This window comes from Mustela putorius, unplaced genomic scaffold, assembly GCF_011764305.1.
Source record: "Mustela putorius furo isolate JIRA1106 unplaced genomic scaffold, ASM1176430v1.1 tig00001033_pilon_pilon_pilon, whole genome shotgun sequence".
Classification (NCBI taxonomy): domain Eukaryota; kingdom Metazoa; phylum Chordata; class Mammalia; order Carnivora; family Mustelidae; genus Mustela; species Mustela putorius.
In genome coordinates, this window is record NW_025421540.1 from 1787890 (window position 1) to 1805144 (window position 17255).

Below are 17255 nucleotides of genomic sequence, written 5' to 3' on the forward strand. Positions count from 1 at the left end.
CCCGAGTTATCCTCAACTCTTCCCCCTGTAATCCTGAGCCGTGGAGAGTCTACCTTGGGAATTTTAAGTACGCATTCAAGACCTGGCTTTCCACGGGCACAGCACTGCTGAGCTGTGGTCCTTTTCAGCTTGCTTTTCCAATAATGCAGTGGACTTTGGGCCAACCTCCTGGTCATCCCACTGCTTTCAGACTTGTCTCCTAGGCCTGATGGTCAGGTCGCTCCTCAACCTGGCTCCGGTGCGGCTGCTCTATCTCCAATCTGAAAACCCCATTCTCAACAAGGTGTTTCCTTCGCTGCTCCTGCACAAAGAATCTCTTCCTTTTTGCTCATGTCTTTCCACACACCCCAAATCTTCCTAGTTCTCTTCCCCAGTTTACTGAAATCCAACCCAAACACTGACTTAAATTCCACCTCCTCCTGAAACTCAGTAGGGCCTTCTCTGATACTCCATCCAAACCATGTTCTCCTTTCATTCCACAGTTCCTCTCGTACAAACTTCAGCACTGATCTCATCCTGGCCCGTGAAAACTCTTCCACCATATCTGAACTTTATTTAAAAACTTTTACTTCTAGCCTTCTTAGATTGCTCCCTATTTAGATTAATGACTGTATCTTACACTTTATCTTGGTGCTCAGAAAACTCTTGTTCATTTGACTTGGCTGACTGCTCTTCAGAGGCCTGAGGATAGGGAAAAATAATCCAGGAAAAGCAGTCTGTAAAAACACAAAAACAGGGCAACCTTTTCGGGTCCCCTCCCTCCTCGGGAGCTTTGGGCTATCACTTTGCTATCACTCAATAAACCTTGATAAAAAAATAAATAAATAAATAAATAACCCAAATAAAAAACCCCACAAAATATTTATTTACCCCTCTAAATAATCTGGGTCCAGTGGATTAAAGAATTATAGCAGACAACTTCCTCAGTTTTGAAACAAGACAAAGAAGAAGGTTAACAGATTACCATTCATTAAAATTTGAAGTTCTGAGGGGAGGAAATTATGAGCGAAGACTAAAAAAAGTACCACATATTAGGAAAAAAACGGCATCATCAGACAAAAGGAGTCAACAGCTATTCTACAATAAGAGTTTTACTAAATATTCAAGAAAAATGGCAAGAACCCAAAGAAATAAAAATTTTTTAGAAGATTTTTTAAAAATTTATTTTAGAGATAGCGTGAGTGAAAGAGAGAGCATGAGCAGGGACAGGGCAGAGAGAAAGGGAGAAGCAGACTCCCTGTGGAGCAGGAAGCCCAACACAGGGCTGGATTCCAGGACCTGAGATCATGACCTGGGCTGAAGGCATATGCTTAACCCACTGAGCCATCCAGGTGCCCCCTTAAGAAATAAATTTTTTTTTTTAAAGATTTTATTTATTTATTTGACAGAGAGAGATCACAAGTAGGCAGAGAGGCAGGCAGAGAGAGAGAGAGGAGGAAGCAGGCTCCCTGCTGAGCAGAGAGCCCGATGTGGGACTTGATCCCAGGACCCTGAGATCATGACCCGAGCCGAAGGCAGCGGCTTAACCCACTGAGCCACCCAGGCGCCCCTTAAGAAATAAATTTAAGCAGAAAACTCTGCACCAGGATAAATCACATTAGTGATCAATTAAATGTATTAGTTCTTCATTGTGAAAAGTAATCACAGTTCTGTAATACATTATTCCAACGAGTCTATTTTATAACAACTATGCTTCACTGATTAAAAAATATAAGGGGCACCTGGGTGGCTCAGTGGGTTAATAAGCCTCTGCCTTCGACTCAGGTCATGATCTTAGGGTCCTGGGATTGAGCCCTGCATAGGGCTCTCTGCTCAGCAGGGAGCCTGCTTCCACCCCTTTCTCTGCCTGCCTCTCTGCCTCCTTGTGATCTCTCTCTGTCAAATAAATAAATAAAATCTTTAAAAAAAATATAAACAAAAACTGGTATGTCACTACAGTCACGGATGTCATTCATAATGAAAGTCAGTCATGATTATGACAAGAGCCAACTCATGCATGAGTACATGGAGGGCATCCCTACTATGATACACTGGAGCTTTACGCTTCTGTCCGTTTCCCTCATTAGGCAGCAGGCAACGCACCAATATGCTCTACTGCAACATCTAGCCCAGCAAACAGTCAGTGCCTGACATAAACACCGGCGGAATGAACGAATGAGAAAGGGTGAGAGAAGCTAGGCATTCCTTCTTAAACTGGCTTCCTCAACTCTAGCATGCAGAGAAGAATTGATCATGGGGAAATGAACATAGTTATATTTTAAAAACAGAGTAAAATGCCTTCCTAAAGATTTCTAAAGATCTAAAGTTAAAAATTAAAAAGAAAACTGCCTAAAGCCTCAAACACCAATGCCAGTGATTACATAAAGCGTTATCTTCAACTTCTTGCTTACCTCTAAATGAAAGATTTTCCATAAATTTAATTTTTCTTTTTTTATCACTACTGGAGATGGAAAGCAGTTGATCACTATTCTGAGATATTTAACACTCATATGATATGAGGATCTTAATAGAACTTCCTTCTTTTCAGTTTAAATATAATAGACTCTTTTTTGCTAAACCTTTAAGCTTCATGATTTTTTTCATTTTTATAACAATTTAACAGATGATTCATATGAATTCCATCACTTCAGTAACTCTGAGGCAGGTAAGATAACCCTCTCTATGGTTTTATTTTGTAACCATTATTTCTTACTTCTTAACATTTTGGCCATTTTCCCTAGAATACAAAAAATGTGGAATTTTTCCTTTTAAAAATTCAGATCATTATGAGGGTCACGTAAAATCAGGACAACCTTAAGTGATGTAAGATTGAGTATATTATTGTGGTTTATACACTGATTGCCTTATATGCATTTGTGTGTGTGTGTCTCACATACATCTTTACCACTAAAACTTATTATTACCCTGAGAATTTTTTCAAATAAAAAAAGAAAAATGAAATAACCTCAAAGTGTTTTAACTACAAGTTACCACTAACCAATACCTGCTAATTACCCTCAACCCTTTGAGGGCACAGAAAGTTTGTATTTCTTACACTTCAAGGTGTTTTGTATGAAGAAAGCACTCAACAAAGGACTTTGATTAATAATCTGAATCAACATGATCTCCCTCACTGCAATAATCTTTCCAACATTAAAATTATCTGTAATTAAAATTATCTGTATCCCAGGCTTGGATGAAATTACTTGCTTGTACTTTTGAATCGCCTTATTTCACCAGGGAAGAAACCAGGGCCCCAGAGATGCTAAACAACTAAGTTTTTTTAAGCGATTCATTTAAAAAGTCATACAGTGAGATAGAGGAACTGACTAGAACCCCTATCTACTGATGTTGTGTTTTAGTGGTCATTACACCAGCCACAAACTGGACTAAACTACTTCTAATTTTTTTTGTCTTGCTGATTCATGAGGACTAGGTCTCACACTTTGGGAAATAAGAGGAAAAGTCATTTTGAGATGTACTATATTATTAATAGTGATTTCAATGTACATTTCAAATTCTCTGCATTTAAGGATGTTTCTCTACATGGCTGATTTAACTTTCACTACTTCAGTGCAAGCTGTGGGCATTCTGTGGACAAAACACCGGGAGCCCTAGCCTTCGCCAACTTTAACTCATGACTTAACTCTCCTAGGAGTTCCAATGGATCGTGAGATTGAAAGCAAGGACTGTGCTCAACTACCTTTGAATCTGCACTCAGCACACCCGACCTGGAATATAGTAGGTTCTGAGGAAAACTTGCATGATTCCTTCTCGATAAGAGGAAGTTCTTAGTGCTGAGCACTTACCAGTGAGAAAATTCCGTAGTCGTCCAAACTGTACTTCATACTGCTGGGGCTCTGCCTGGCAAGGGGCTGCAGACACTATGTTGGCACAACCGGATTCTGATTGGACTGAGGAGGAAAAGATACATAAGGTGGCGATGGGAAACACAATTATTAACCCAGGATGTGGCAAGATGGATGGAAGATGGTGTTAAGTATATGTGTCAGTAGCAATGGACATTTCAGTAGACTTTCAAAATATGGTGGGGCTTCTAGTTAAATACGGCCAAGTGATGACACGTATCCCCTCTCCTTCCTGATACCCAAGATGAAATGACAGTGGAGGAATGAAAAGGCATAAAGTACAGGATTAAGTTGAATGAGAGAGGACATGTACGTAAGTTCCCGAGGGACATACTAGAAAGCATCTGACCCCATGTTTTGACATCCTACAATAATGTGAATCGTTGTGGGTCTGTTTTCAAACCATGGACACTCAGGCAGGCCCTTTCAACAAAAATTCATGTCTCTTGGTTCTGAGACATTTGTTGGTTCGCTGTTTTTTCTCTCAGGGACCCTTACTATTTCTCCTCCTCTTCCTCCTCCTCCTTCTTCAAGAAAGCTCTAGGCCTGGGACACCCGAGTGGCTCAGTGGATTAAAGCCTCTGCTTTTGGCTCAGGTCATGATCCCAGGGTCCTAGGATTGAGCCCCGCATCGGGCTCTCTATTCAGCAGGGAGCCTGCTTCCCCCTCTCTCTCTGCCTACTCCTCTGCCTACTTGTGATTTCTGCCTGTCAAATAAATAAATAAAATTAAAAAAAAAAAAAAAGAAAGAAAGAAAGCAAGCAAGCTCTAGGCCCAATGTGGGGCTCAAACTCACAACCAGAGATCAAGAGTCACACGCTCTACCGACTGAATCAGCCACATGTCCTGGGACCCCTACTATGGCAAGATTAGATCCCTGAACTGATCTGCTTCCTCAACTTTCAACCTTTCTACTGATTTCTCATCTTTACTACCATTTACTTAAATTTACCACATTTCTTGCTCTTCTCCCAATGTTCTTTGTTTCTTTAAAGATAGCATTTTCTTCTTGGCTCAAGGCTATCAATGATGGTATTTTTGAAGTTTTCTTCTCTTGGCTCCTTGCTTCACTCAAGTTGCTTCTCGCTGATTCTGCCACATCTCCTCCTCACAGTGAGTACGTTGGGTTCTTAAGTGGCTGAACGTGAGGTACTACAGAGCTGATGGAAACTCTGTGTGTTTATCACCCAGCATGACCTGCATGGGTCATTTCCCAATGTCAATGTCTTTAGAGGTCTTCTCTCTTGGGCAGGTCAGAATCACCAGGGAAGAACCTATAATTACCTTCCTGATGGATTTGTGACTAGCTACTAGTGTTCTAGGGAGCGGGACATGGGGAAGAAGGCAGGGTCTCAATATTCTGATATATGCATGTAAACATGTGTTTCATGTCCATTCTGTGAGTTTATGCTTTCTAAAAAAACAACAACAACAACATTCCCTTACCTTTCTGCGGGGGTAAGGGGGCATTGGGGAAAAGTGGCTGGGGACCGAGGAAGCCATCTTTAATAATCTGGATGAAACATTAACACATTTCAGAAGACAGAATATGGATGTAGGAATGAAATTAATGCTGCAGGACTGAGGTAGCCACAACATAACATGTACAGAAATGCGGGATGCGGCTGAGAAGTCAATGTGCCCTGTGAGAACTCAAAGCAACACCCTGAAGCAGTAAGATGTGCGTCTGCCTTCAGCTCAGGTCATGATCCCAAGGTCCTGGGATCGAGGCCCACATCGGGCTCCTGGCTGGGCAGAAGGCCTGTTTCTCCCTCTCCTACTCCCCCTGCTTGTGTTCCCTCTCTCTGTGTCTCTCTTTCAAATAAATCAATAAAAATCCCCCCCCCCCCAAAAAAAAGGAATAAGAAGGCAGATGCCTGACTGGGCTACTTCTATTGTTGCAGGGGGAGTCAGAAAGCACCTTTGAGGACATCCTCAGTTTTTACTGTCCCATCATTCTTTTCCTATGACAATGGCAATGGCAATACACCCTTAGAGTGTGAAGGGTCTGGGTTCATGACCCTGAAGACAATAAGGGGGAGCAGAGGGAGCTGCTGCTACCAGTATGGGGGGCAGGAACCATCACGGGATGAAGCAGGTGGTGATGGATACTTAGAAGAGCAGAAGGGGGATGAAGCAGGTGGTGATAGATACTTAGAAGAGCAGAAGGAAGTATGGAATGAGAGAGAGAGAGAAGAGTCCAGTCAGAGCAGGTAAGAGGAACCAGGGCCGAGCTGGAGAAAGCGCTGTGATGTTGAACTCCACATACAGCCATTAAAGCAGCTCCCAGTCACCTGAAAAGCACTGCGGCCATCTGTTTTTTGGCAGAGTCTCCAGTACCCAGATCCAACAGAAGAAAATTATATCATATAAAAACTGAACTTACAACATAGCTAAGTAAAAACTATTTGCTGTTCTAAATAGATTTAAGACGCATTTTTCTAAAAAAGAATCTGATTTCAAGACAAAGGCCAAAAACAAATCTTAAAAACCTCAGGAACATATCTAGGATGCCAATCTTTCCAACCACTGATCCCAAAGTACTGTTCACCCAAGAAACCTGACTTCTGTGGGCAAGGCTCCAGGCTACAGGGAGGGACATGATGGAAACCCTGGCCCTCCGGCTCTTGTAGCATACTAGCTCACAGAGGGGGAAAAGCTGCGCATAACATCAGATACAGAGAAAAGCAGAGAATTCCAAGGCAGGATAGGTTACGACAGAAGGCTTCCAGAAGTGGCTTTGAAGGAAAGATAGCATCTCTGAGGGCCGGCACCACCATGTGGTGCAGGTCTCTCCAGAAGAGGAGGGCAAGTAACTTCCCACGGACCTCTGCCTGAGTTCTCCAGCCTGCCTCCCCGGAGGACCCCCCGTGTTACCTGTGAGGTTGGCTGCCATCTCCTCAGCAGTCTGTGACAGCCGCAGTCCTTGCTTCAGGGGACCGTCGGAGTCCACGTACTGCCGGCGTTTGAGGTAGCAGGACACTGCCATCTGAATCTGCTCGGTGCGCACTCGTTTCATGACCTTCGGGGAGAACCACAGAACACTAAGCCACGTGGGAGATGACCCAATGCAGCCAGGACGCACGGGTCAAGTAAGGAGTAGAGAAAGATGTGGCTAGTTCAGTGACCTAGTCAGGATGCAAAGCAAGTGTCTTAGTTCCTAACCTGGTGCACTCTCTCACGTATCTAGTTTCTCAATAGTGATATGGTCAAGCTCAATTGTGGAACACAGGAATATTATGGAGACTAAAGCTGCACAGACCACCCTCCAAACTTCATTACACCACGATTTCCATCGTTCTTGTGGAACTTTTCATTAGAGCTGGTAACAACAAGCCAACAGGACCAAGTTGGTTCTGGAGCCTTTCACTTCTCCTCCTGACTCCAGGAGAGAGGTGTTGATCGGCAGTGAGCTAGCCAAAAAAAAGCAGGCAGGAGGCAATATGAAAATCAAAGATCCGAGAAACTCAGAATCTGGATACAAGGATGTTGAGAAAGTGAGCAGTTAACAATAAGGAAAGAATGCTGTGTTTTTCCTAATAGGAAAAGGCTGGCAGCACTACGTCAATGATTTGAGCAATGTGTCTTTGCTGTAATTCCACTACTGACCACCCTCACTCTTTATTTATAGCCTCAGGCGCAGGAAAGCATCAAAATGGTAAGAGAGTATGTATGTGCCTTAGAATAGCTCTCACAATTCATACAAGAAAGGAAAAGAAAATGGTAGGCAGTGCGCCAAACAGGGCTCAATTACTTTATTGATCATTTAAGCTAATTTGAGGGTTCCCCTCAAAAAGGACTATTTTCCTTGACGACTCAATGAATGATCAAGAAGAAGAGGATCTCCTGAAGGTGCCACAGGTCTCAAACATTGCTCTGCCACAAGTAAAGGATACTGACATCTGGGTGACCCATGACAGCTGCATAAATTTTCTACGTTTGCTCTGTCATGTAAAAATGGAATGCTTGCAACATTATTCATACACATGTGATTGTCCCCATCGAAGTAACTTTCCTCAATCAATGGTTCCCAACATTTTATGAGTGGGAGATCTGCTTTTGGTAATTTATCTGGTGTGTCTGAGTTTTCTGTTTCAATGACATGCACTAGCCTTCTCCTTTCTCCATTCCTTTTTAAGATTTGAAATTCCCCCATTTCAGCAATCTATTTTTTTTTCTTTAAACGTTTCAAAAATTTTATTTGTATCTAATTTTTATCCATCTGCTATTTCTTTTAGTGTATACGTGTGACGAATGGCCACATGTTTTACACAAATACTGGGCAACAAATTATTCTACAATTATTTGCAAATAATTCTTTCTTTCCAAACTGAGTGGTAGCCCTTTTAAAGTATACTCTGAATATCTACTTTTCAATTTCCTAAAAGTTCTACAACAGAGGAAATATTGAAGGCAGAACATACCCACACCAAAACATAAATATCTATATAAAAATAAAAATGTTGGGATATTATAAATGTTATTTTAAACTCTGTATTTAGAAAAATTACATTATTTATGCATTTCACTTTTGGATTACCAAAGAAAGTACAAAACATTTGCTAAAAAATAAAAATGAGGGGCACTGGGTGTGATACGGTTGACAGTGATACAATGAAAATTACTAATAAATTTCCCAAGACTGAACCACCTTTTTAATGTAGCATTTGCCTCACTCAGTTTTGGTGTATTAGCCTTTCACTATATTGCCAACTTAGATTATTTTTTAAATTAAGATTTATTTTATTGCCAACACAAGGATTTTGATACTTTGAGATTGGCAATCCCTGCTCCAAGCATTCATCTGTCCATCAATGAAAGCAGATAATTGTTTTCTAGTGGTTACTATTAAGTATTTTTGGCGGTGTATCATTTTCACTGTATCCGTGATTCTCTATGGTTCTCTAACTTGGCTACACCTAAGAACCTCCTATAACTGTGTGTATAAATAATTTCAGCCCTGGAAAGTCTGATTCAATGTTATATTTTGAGAAAAACAATGAATGTGCAGACGGTGACAATACTGCCCCTTCTCAGTTTGGCCCCAAGTCAGGGCTAGTCAAATCCAACCAGCTCCCACCGCCCCATCCTGTGCCTTCCCCCCCGCCCCACCATGATGCTTGCTAAAGCTGCTTTTAATCTAACTTCAAGAGCTCCTAGTCTCCAAACTCTTCCAAAGCAGCCCAATTCCTTGTATTTTAGCTGAGACTAACACTTTTTCAGATTTCTTCCTGCCAATCTCTTGTTGCTATGGGAATACATGCTTGTATCAATGTGTGTCTCTCAGTGCTCCAAATAAGATGGGCATAAGAGATCGCCTCTCTAACAGGAAGAAACCACACATGGGAAAGACAAAGAACAACTGACAGAACAGACCCTGCAATGACACACTGACCTCACAGCAGGGCAATGTTTATGCGCATCAGAGGAGGGGGCAAAAAGATATGAAAGGTAAGGAAGAGTAAACAGGAGTGAGAATAAATGAACAATAGCAAAAACTGGCCATATTTGGGATTGCTAGAAATTAACTTATAAATACTGATTCTGATGACTTTGTCCAAATTAGCTGCCCCAAATGGCAGTTTCTCAGAATCCAAACCATTTATGACAAGGGACCTTCCCTGAGGGTGGGTGGTGAGCCAACAGTAGGACCAAGGACCTTCAGAGCAGGAATGCTGCCATTAACTCTCTTTTATAACCACACTCAACTGAAATACCAGACATGACCCAATGGATTTAAGTGGATTTGATTCCAACGCACACATATTTCAAATGAAATAAATAAATAATGAAGAGTTCTGTGGAGAAACCAGCTCCCCTCCCCCTTCTGATTTCTGTAATACTAATATCCATAAATGGACACATGAGGGGGGAAAAATACCTCCTTAAAATAGACCTGTCTTTCGGGACTCAGACAGGACACTAACACAGCAATTTCCAGTTACTTGCTTAGCTTTCCCCACAATTATGAAATCTTTAAAATTTAAATGAGGGTTGGATATAATTATATCCTTGTTAAAATTTCAGGATTTCCCATGATTTTCAATTTACATAACATCTTAACTTTAAAAAGTAAAAATAGATGATCACATACTTTTCTCTTCATGTCATATTAGTAGTATTTCTGGAAATTAAAAGGAATTCTGACACAATATGTATCAATTTCTCACATATCAACAGCTGCCTACTGTTTAATACTTTAACAAAGTTGCTACATAAAATCAAGGGAGGATCATCTTCCTGTCTTAAAAGTAACAACTGTGCAGGAAAAACCCCAGTCACAGTCTTGATATTTAACTACAGAAATACCGGGGGTAAAGATGCATGGAACCCAGGCACAGTCTAAAGATGATAATACGCGACTGCAACCAAGTAAATTTCTGACTGGTTACAGACCGCATCCTAACTCCGCCCATTCATGTTCAAATGTGTGTGTTGGTGGAGGGTATTAGAAGACTCCCAGGGCACCATGGGAAGGGCTAAACAGGACAAATACTACACAATTCCATTACGTGCTAATAGAATACTGCACGGACAATACCTCTTGGGTAAGGTGGCAGCTTTGAGCATGTATGAATTCGGAATGCATCCAGTCAAATTCACCACCCTGATTCTCAAATCAGCTCCCTGAATGAGTCTACTGACAGTGACTGTGCTTTAAAGCAAATGTGGTATGTGTGCTTTGAAGCAAATGTATTCCCATTATAAATTTATGGTTAGAAACAGATAAAAATGATTGTATTTTCTGTTAAATAAGATGTCATGTAAAGTGCATACTAGGTGCCCAAATACATCAGCTCCCTTCTCTTTACTTGCAGAAGTTTAAATGTAGTATCTATCAAAAAGCCATTCTAAGGAGAACCTAAAAATCCAGCTTTTGCATTAATCATCATGGTGAAGTGTATTCAATTATCTTTGTGACAACATAAATCACAGGTGACAAATGAGCCACAGTACTCTCAGTTTTAGTAACACCTAACATAATTTTAACACTATGATGGCCTTTCACATTTGATCTTTGCTCACAGACTGACAAGACTATACTTGAACTAGAAGCTGTGTTCTTTCTAATGGTGTCCCAAGAAGTAAATGGCCTGAATGAGAACAATGCCTGGAACTAGGGGCTCAGGATGTAATATAGCACCTGGAGTTTTTTGTTTGTTTTGGTTTGGTTTTGTGGCAGGGAGGGGGTAGGAGAGAAGCAGAACTCACCCAACTAGGCGGATGCCACTAAAATTGATCTTCTCTAACATCACCTGGGGCCTCTATCATGTTCCAGAAGTCTTTTCTCACTAACTTGTTTCCTTCCCGACGACTTCCCACCCCGCTATCCCAGTATCCTTATCCAGTCAACTGACCCTGCCCCCTCCCTTGGCGGGCTATTTACTAAGACCTGAGATTCCTCAACTCTTGCCAAATCAAACAGTCACTTTCCCACTCTATTCCACAAGTTCTCTTGGCTGCTGCATGTGCCTCCTCCTTTGAAACTCCCCTCCCCTGGCTGCTCCCCCTCTCCCATTCTTGGTCTGTTTCTCATTCTTCACATTCCCCACATCATCATACTACTTACACAAGACTTATGCCGTCTCTAGTTAGATCACCTTCCTGAGCTCAAGTCTGAGGGACATCTCTACGTAGATGTTGCAAACATCTGAAATTCGACATGCTCAAATTTATTATCTTCCTTCAAAACCACTTCATTCTCCTACTGTTCATAGCCAGCTTGACAGGACCGTGGTCTATCACTAAAGCAAAAACCCCAGTCATCATCTTAAGACTTTTCATCTCTCTCATTTCTAAGAGGCCACCAACTCCTTCTATTCCACACAGAATTCTACCCCATCTTCACTGCTGTGATGTGACAGCACAAATCACTTCCCGACTGGAATATTCCAGTATCCTCCCACCTCTAGCCCTACCTCAAAGCACGCTCTAGAATGCAGCCAGGGTAGAAGACAAATCTGATTATGCTACTACCAAGCTTAAAATTGCTCCCAGCCCTGTCCCAACGCAGGCTGTCCAATCTTGCCATCACTGTTCCTTAGTTTGCCCAGATAGATGGAGAATTCCTGGAGAACAGAGTTTTTCTTATCTTTACTCATGTTAAAAATAAAGTGAGGGTTGGGCGCCTAGGTGGTTCAGCCGGATAAGTGTCTACCTCTGGCTCAGGCCGTGATCTCAGGGTCCTGGGATGGAGCCCCACCACAGGCTCCCTGCTGTTTCTCCCTCTCCTACTCCCCCTGCCTGTGCCTGCTCTGTGTGAAATAAATTAATAAAATCTTTAAAAAAAAAAATAAAGTGAGGGTTGTCTAGCTTCTGTTTGGAATTCTTGACAGTTTAGATTCATGATCTTTCTGAATTTTTATGAGCCACAAATATTTGATTCCTGCTTTAATACTGTTTAACAGCACAGGAAAAAAAAAAAAAACTCCTACACAAAATCTCAGTAACACAGAAGAGTATGGCACAAGAACGGATATCTACATTATTTACTATGACTTCAGAAAGGAAACTTTCATATGTGTTCTATTTGTGAACACCGTTGTAGATGGAAAAACCAGACATTTTGTTCTCAGAGAATTAGGAGGAATATGTTTTCCTATGTTAATCTTTCTCCATGAAACTGAATCAAATGTAGCCAGGTTTCGGAAACAGTTTGACATTAAAACATTTATGTGATTTATGCATGCGTCTCAAAGTAGAATGATATTAATTTTTCATTTTAGAGTAGTTCTGTCCTATAGGACTTTCCTCAATAAAAATGTTTTAAGTCCGCAGTGTTCAGTATGCTAGCCAACAGCCACACAGAGCTATTGAGCAATTAAACTGTGACTAGTGCTGAATTTTTATTTTAATTAAATTTAAGTAAACACATGTGCCAACAGTTACTGTACTAGACAACAGTTCTAAAGCATGGCATTACTTTGTGAAACTAATGTACTAGCGTCTTAGCCTAAAAATGCTGATTGACAAAGTTTTGTAAACATGTCTCATTACTAAATTACCAAATAACCAAAACTGAGTACCATTGACCCCTGAACAACATAAGTGACCCTCCTTGCTCCCCCCAGCAAAAATCTGCATATAACTTTTGACTCCCCCAAAGCTTCATTATTAATAGCCTGTTGACTGAAAGACTTACTGATAACATAAACAAAGAATTAACATGTTTCATGTAAGAGTTATGTACTGTATTCTCACAATAAAGAAAGCTAGAGAAAAGAAAATGTTACAAAAATCGCAAGGAAAATATTTACAGTACTGTTCTGTCTTTATGGGAAAAAAAAAGTCTGTGTATACGTGGATCCACACAGTTATACCTGTGTTGTTCACGGGTCAGCTGTATTTTGCTAGTAAAACAGAACTACCCTCTATGACAACCAATCACTGTGACTATGATACATTTCAATACATTTTACCAGACGAGTATCTTATTTGACTGCTGAACAAAGAATTATGAATGGAAATTCTCCACAGTGTTTTCTAAACCTTGCCAGTATGCAATGTTTTTTAAACCTTCTAAAAGTTAAAAAATGAGAAAAGGGAATGTGTTCCAGGAGAGAGAAAGATCTGCAGTCAATTTCTGTGAAACATCGAAATAAAAGGTTAAGTTCAAACCCAAGACAATGATCTGCTTGCAATGAGAAAATTAAGAAGAAATTTTGGGGGTTAATTTAAATAAAAAAACCTTTGAGGACTATAGAGGAAACAGTCAAACGTCTGCTTATAACCTTTATTAACTTACATATATTTAAAAATACATTATATAATGCAATATATTAATTCACAAAACAATTTTACTCTATTCACTTTCATCTTCTACTTACTGGTCTCTCTGTGCTCACTTAAGCCACTTGGAATTATCAAATTCCATTTTCTAGAGCCACAATTACCAAATCAGCTATTAAAGAGAACCTCTTGAGTCCATACATGATGCTCTCATTGGAAATCTCAACCAACAAAAGCCAGCAACACCTCCTCAGGAGGGCAGAACATTTTTCAGTTCATCATATTGATTGATTGGATAAATATGTCAAAGTAGCATCAACTGAAGTTATTTTCATTCCATATGTATTTCCCAAACAGCAACAAGTTGTTTAAAATAGAGAGACTGAGGGATGTCTGGGTGGCTCAGTCCATTAAGCATCTGCCTTCAGCAAGGTCATGATCCCAGGGTCCTGGGATAGAGTCCACCACCAGGCTCCTTGCTCAACAGGGAGCCTGCTTCTCCTTCTGCCTACCTCCGTGTCTCTCTCTCTGACAAATAAATAAATAAAATCTAAAAAAAAGAAAAAAGAAAAAGAAAGCGCGACTCAGAGTGCCCTATAATAGCAGAGACTTGAACATGTGGTGACACTCTCCTTACAGAGGTATACACCTGGGGGGCCCTTTGCCTTATAAACAGGTATATACAGTGTATCCCTGAAGTCAACTTTTAAGAGGGAAGGCTGCCTGGGATGAGCTAAGGATTTCTTCATGTCTTCTGTAAATGCTAAGCTTCCAGATTTGGAATGAAGTGCCTCTCTCTGCTAAGCAGTCATTTTCCTCTCCGAGTCACAGGCAGATACAAAGACGCCAGGACAAGCGGATGGATGGGCCTTCCCTACTTTTAATCCAGTCCCACACTACTGCAGGCACAATCGACACAATCTTTCAAAAAAAACTAATCTGATGGCATCTGCTCAGCTTCAAAACTCTACTGCCTCCACCTGTGTGGAGGATAAAAAATTCACTCTCCCTTGTGTCATTCTGAGGTTACTCTGATCCACCTTTGTTAACTGATAGGTACCACCCCACTTTCTCATGAGTCTCAGGGGCTTTGGCCAAGACCTCTCCAGTAACTGGAGGTGCTCCCTACACTGGCACCCCAACTTGGGTAAATCCTAGTCTTTTCCCAGCTCAGTTCAGCTTCCTCCACCACTGAATCCAGGAACAACTTTGTCTCATTGCTTATCATAATATTTGCTTCCTACCCTATCATCCAATAACTAATACTTACTCAGTGTATGCCACTGGTAAGACGCTATTTTAACGGCTGCACATAAATTACCTCCTGTATACATCAACAGCTTTTTAAGCTAGGTAATACTCTCAGGACAGGAAAGCTGAGGCCCACAGAGGTCAGACACTGTCCCAAGGTTCCATAGTGCTAGGATGGAAAGGTCAACTGGCTTCAGGGTCTGAACACTTAACCTTTGCAATGTCCTACTGCCCAAAGGGTTCTACAAAATCAGAGGCTTCTTGACAATAGTGAAGGCTTACCAGTTGCTCATTGAAGAATGATCTGAATAATTACAGGAAGAACAATTACCACCTGAGACGATGAAGGGAGGCTGGCAAGGACTTCTAGTACCATCCACTGAGTAATGTTGGTTTAACAGAGGATCCCTAGGGCTCCCTTCCAGTGAAAATCAATCGTCAAAATCAAAACCCTTTTTCTTTCTCCAAAGATGTCCTTCACAGGTGTTATGAAGGACATACGTTTGCAAAAACTATCCCCCACTCCAACTAGTTGCTGAGAAACTAAGTGAGGCCTTTACCTCTTCACAGTGACAGAAGCACACATAAACTTCATGTTTATAGACAGAAGCAACAAAACTATTCCAAGACACAATAACCTCATTTATTGCTTGATGACAAAGGAAAAACAAAACAAAACAACAACAACAAAAAAACCCCTCAAGGCAAGCCCACTCTTTGGTATCCTAGTTTAACACTGATTTTTCAAGGCAAGAAAAATTTGTAATTCGTAAAGCAAATCAATGTTAGTACAGGCTTCCCACTTAACACAAAATATTTAGGCCTACAAGGAATCTAAAAGGTAGTTTCCCAAAAAGGAAATTACAACAGCTAATATTTAGAGTGTTTTCCATATACCAGGCATTATTCCATTCATTATTTCTTTCTGTGGCAGCCTTTGAAAGATCCACTTTGAAGTCAGCAGGCATCACCTGAGGAAACTAAGGCTCACGGATAGTTACACGGATAGTTACATGGTTTCAACCTTAGCTCTAGACAGTCCGCAAGCCCCACGCACTACATTAAGTTTCTCGGAGTTTAAAGATGTGGCACAAACTCCCCTTCCTGCTCTTTCAAGCGGGGCTGTGAGCACGGCTGGGGAACGGCTGCCTTGTCCTCCTTCCACGCCACAACTCAGGTATGTCACACACTGGTATCACAAGAAAAGACAAACTCCGCCCTCACGGTTCCTCCCGACACAGCACCCAACTAACTGCTTGTTCGCGGGACTCCCCATTCCAAGATTTCAATCTGCAAGGTCAGAGTTTAGGTAATTTAAGACGGACGCCGCATGGGACTGGCAGACTTACCTTCTGATCCCAGAGCCACACCAGCTGCGAGATCCGCAGTATAACGACACTTTCACAACTGATGGGAGAACTGCATGAAGCTTTCAAGCGCTCCACTTCCGCTAAGTCTAAAATGACACCACTGTTTCCCCCATCCACTGACTTCGGACCGACGCCTTACCTCCTACATTTTCAAAAGCCCTGGAGCCTCGCGAGTACCGCCTAGGCGCACCGACCTCTCGCTGTCAGGAGTTAAACCACCCCGAAGGCAACCTTGCAGGTCGGGATCCCCTAGTTCCGACCCGTCTAACTTGAGATCTCTCCTGTCACATGGAGAGGTCGATTTCACACCCAGCCACCCGCAACCACCATGTGCGAAGTTTAATCCCGAGTTCGGCCAAAGGCATTTCCTTTTTCCTTAAATGAAAAGGCGATTCGGACCTGAGCTCCTGCCCTGCTGCCCGGCGCTCAGGACCCCTTCCCGGCGGGCGCCCGGCAGCCGCCCCGGCAGGACCCACCCCGAGCAGGAACGCGGAGCCCTCCAGGTGTAGCTGGCGACTGCAGGCCACGCCGCCCGCGGCCGCCTGGGACTCGGAGGCCGAGGGCGGAGGCGCGGCCGCCGCGCCCGCGCACAGCCGGCCCCGCCCGCCCGCCCCGCCCCCACCGCCCCGCCGGCGGGAGCTGCGGACGCGCGCCCCGCCTAGGCCTCGCCGCGCGCCGCCGCGCCGCCGCCCGCGCTCCCTCCCTCCCGGCCCCCGCCCGCCCGCGCGCTCCCGGCTCGCGACCCCCTCCCCCGGCCCTCCCCGCCCGCGCGCCCCGCACTCACTGAACATCCCAGGCGGCTCCGGCTCCTCCCGCCGCCGCCGCCTCCGCGATCGGGTCGCTTCCGCCTCCGTCGTCTCTGCCGCAGGGTCTCGCTCCGACGGCCGGCTCAGCCGGGCCCCCGCGCCCCGCGCCCTGCCGCCCCCGCGGCGGCGGCTCTGGGCGGCCGCTCCATGACTGACTGACACGGAGCGGGCCGCGGGGTGGGCCGCTCGGGCCTCCAACGCGCAACCGTCTCCACCAATGGGCGAGGCGCCTCGGCGCTCGGCTGGCGATG

At 43.0% G+C, this 17255-nt stretch overlaps 1 protein-coding gene across 6 annotated transcripts in view; it reads right to left on the minus strand.

Moving 5' to 3' along the window:
• Positions 1 to 17209, minus strand: part of TAF5L (TATA-box binding protein associated factor 5 like) — a 30307-nt gene extending 13098 nt beyond the window's left edge. The window contains exons 1-3 of one of the 6 annotated variants that reach the window (XM_045087092.1): positions 16983 to 17204; positions 6726 to 6870; positions 3789 to 3893 (exon numbers count right to left, since the gene is read on the minus strand). In XM_045087092.1, coding sequence (XP_044943027.1) covers positions 3789 to 3893; positions 6726 to 6867 — 247 coding nt within the window. In that variant the 5' untranslated portion in view covers positions 6868 to 6870; positions 16983 to 17204. The other 5 variants (XM_004778382.3, XM_004778381.3, XM_004778380.3 and 2 more) reach the window with 5 other exon arrangements.
• Between the last annotated feature and the right edge of the window lie 46 nt (positions 17210 to 17255).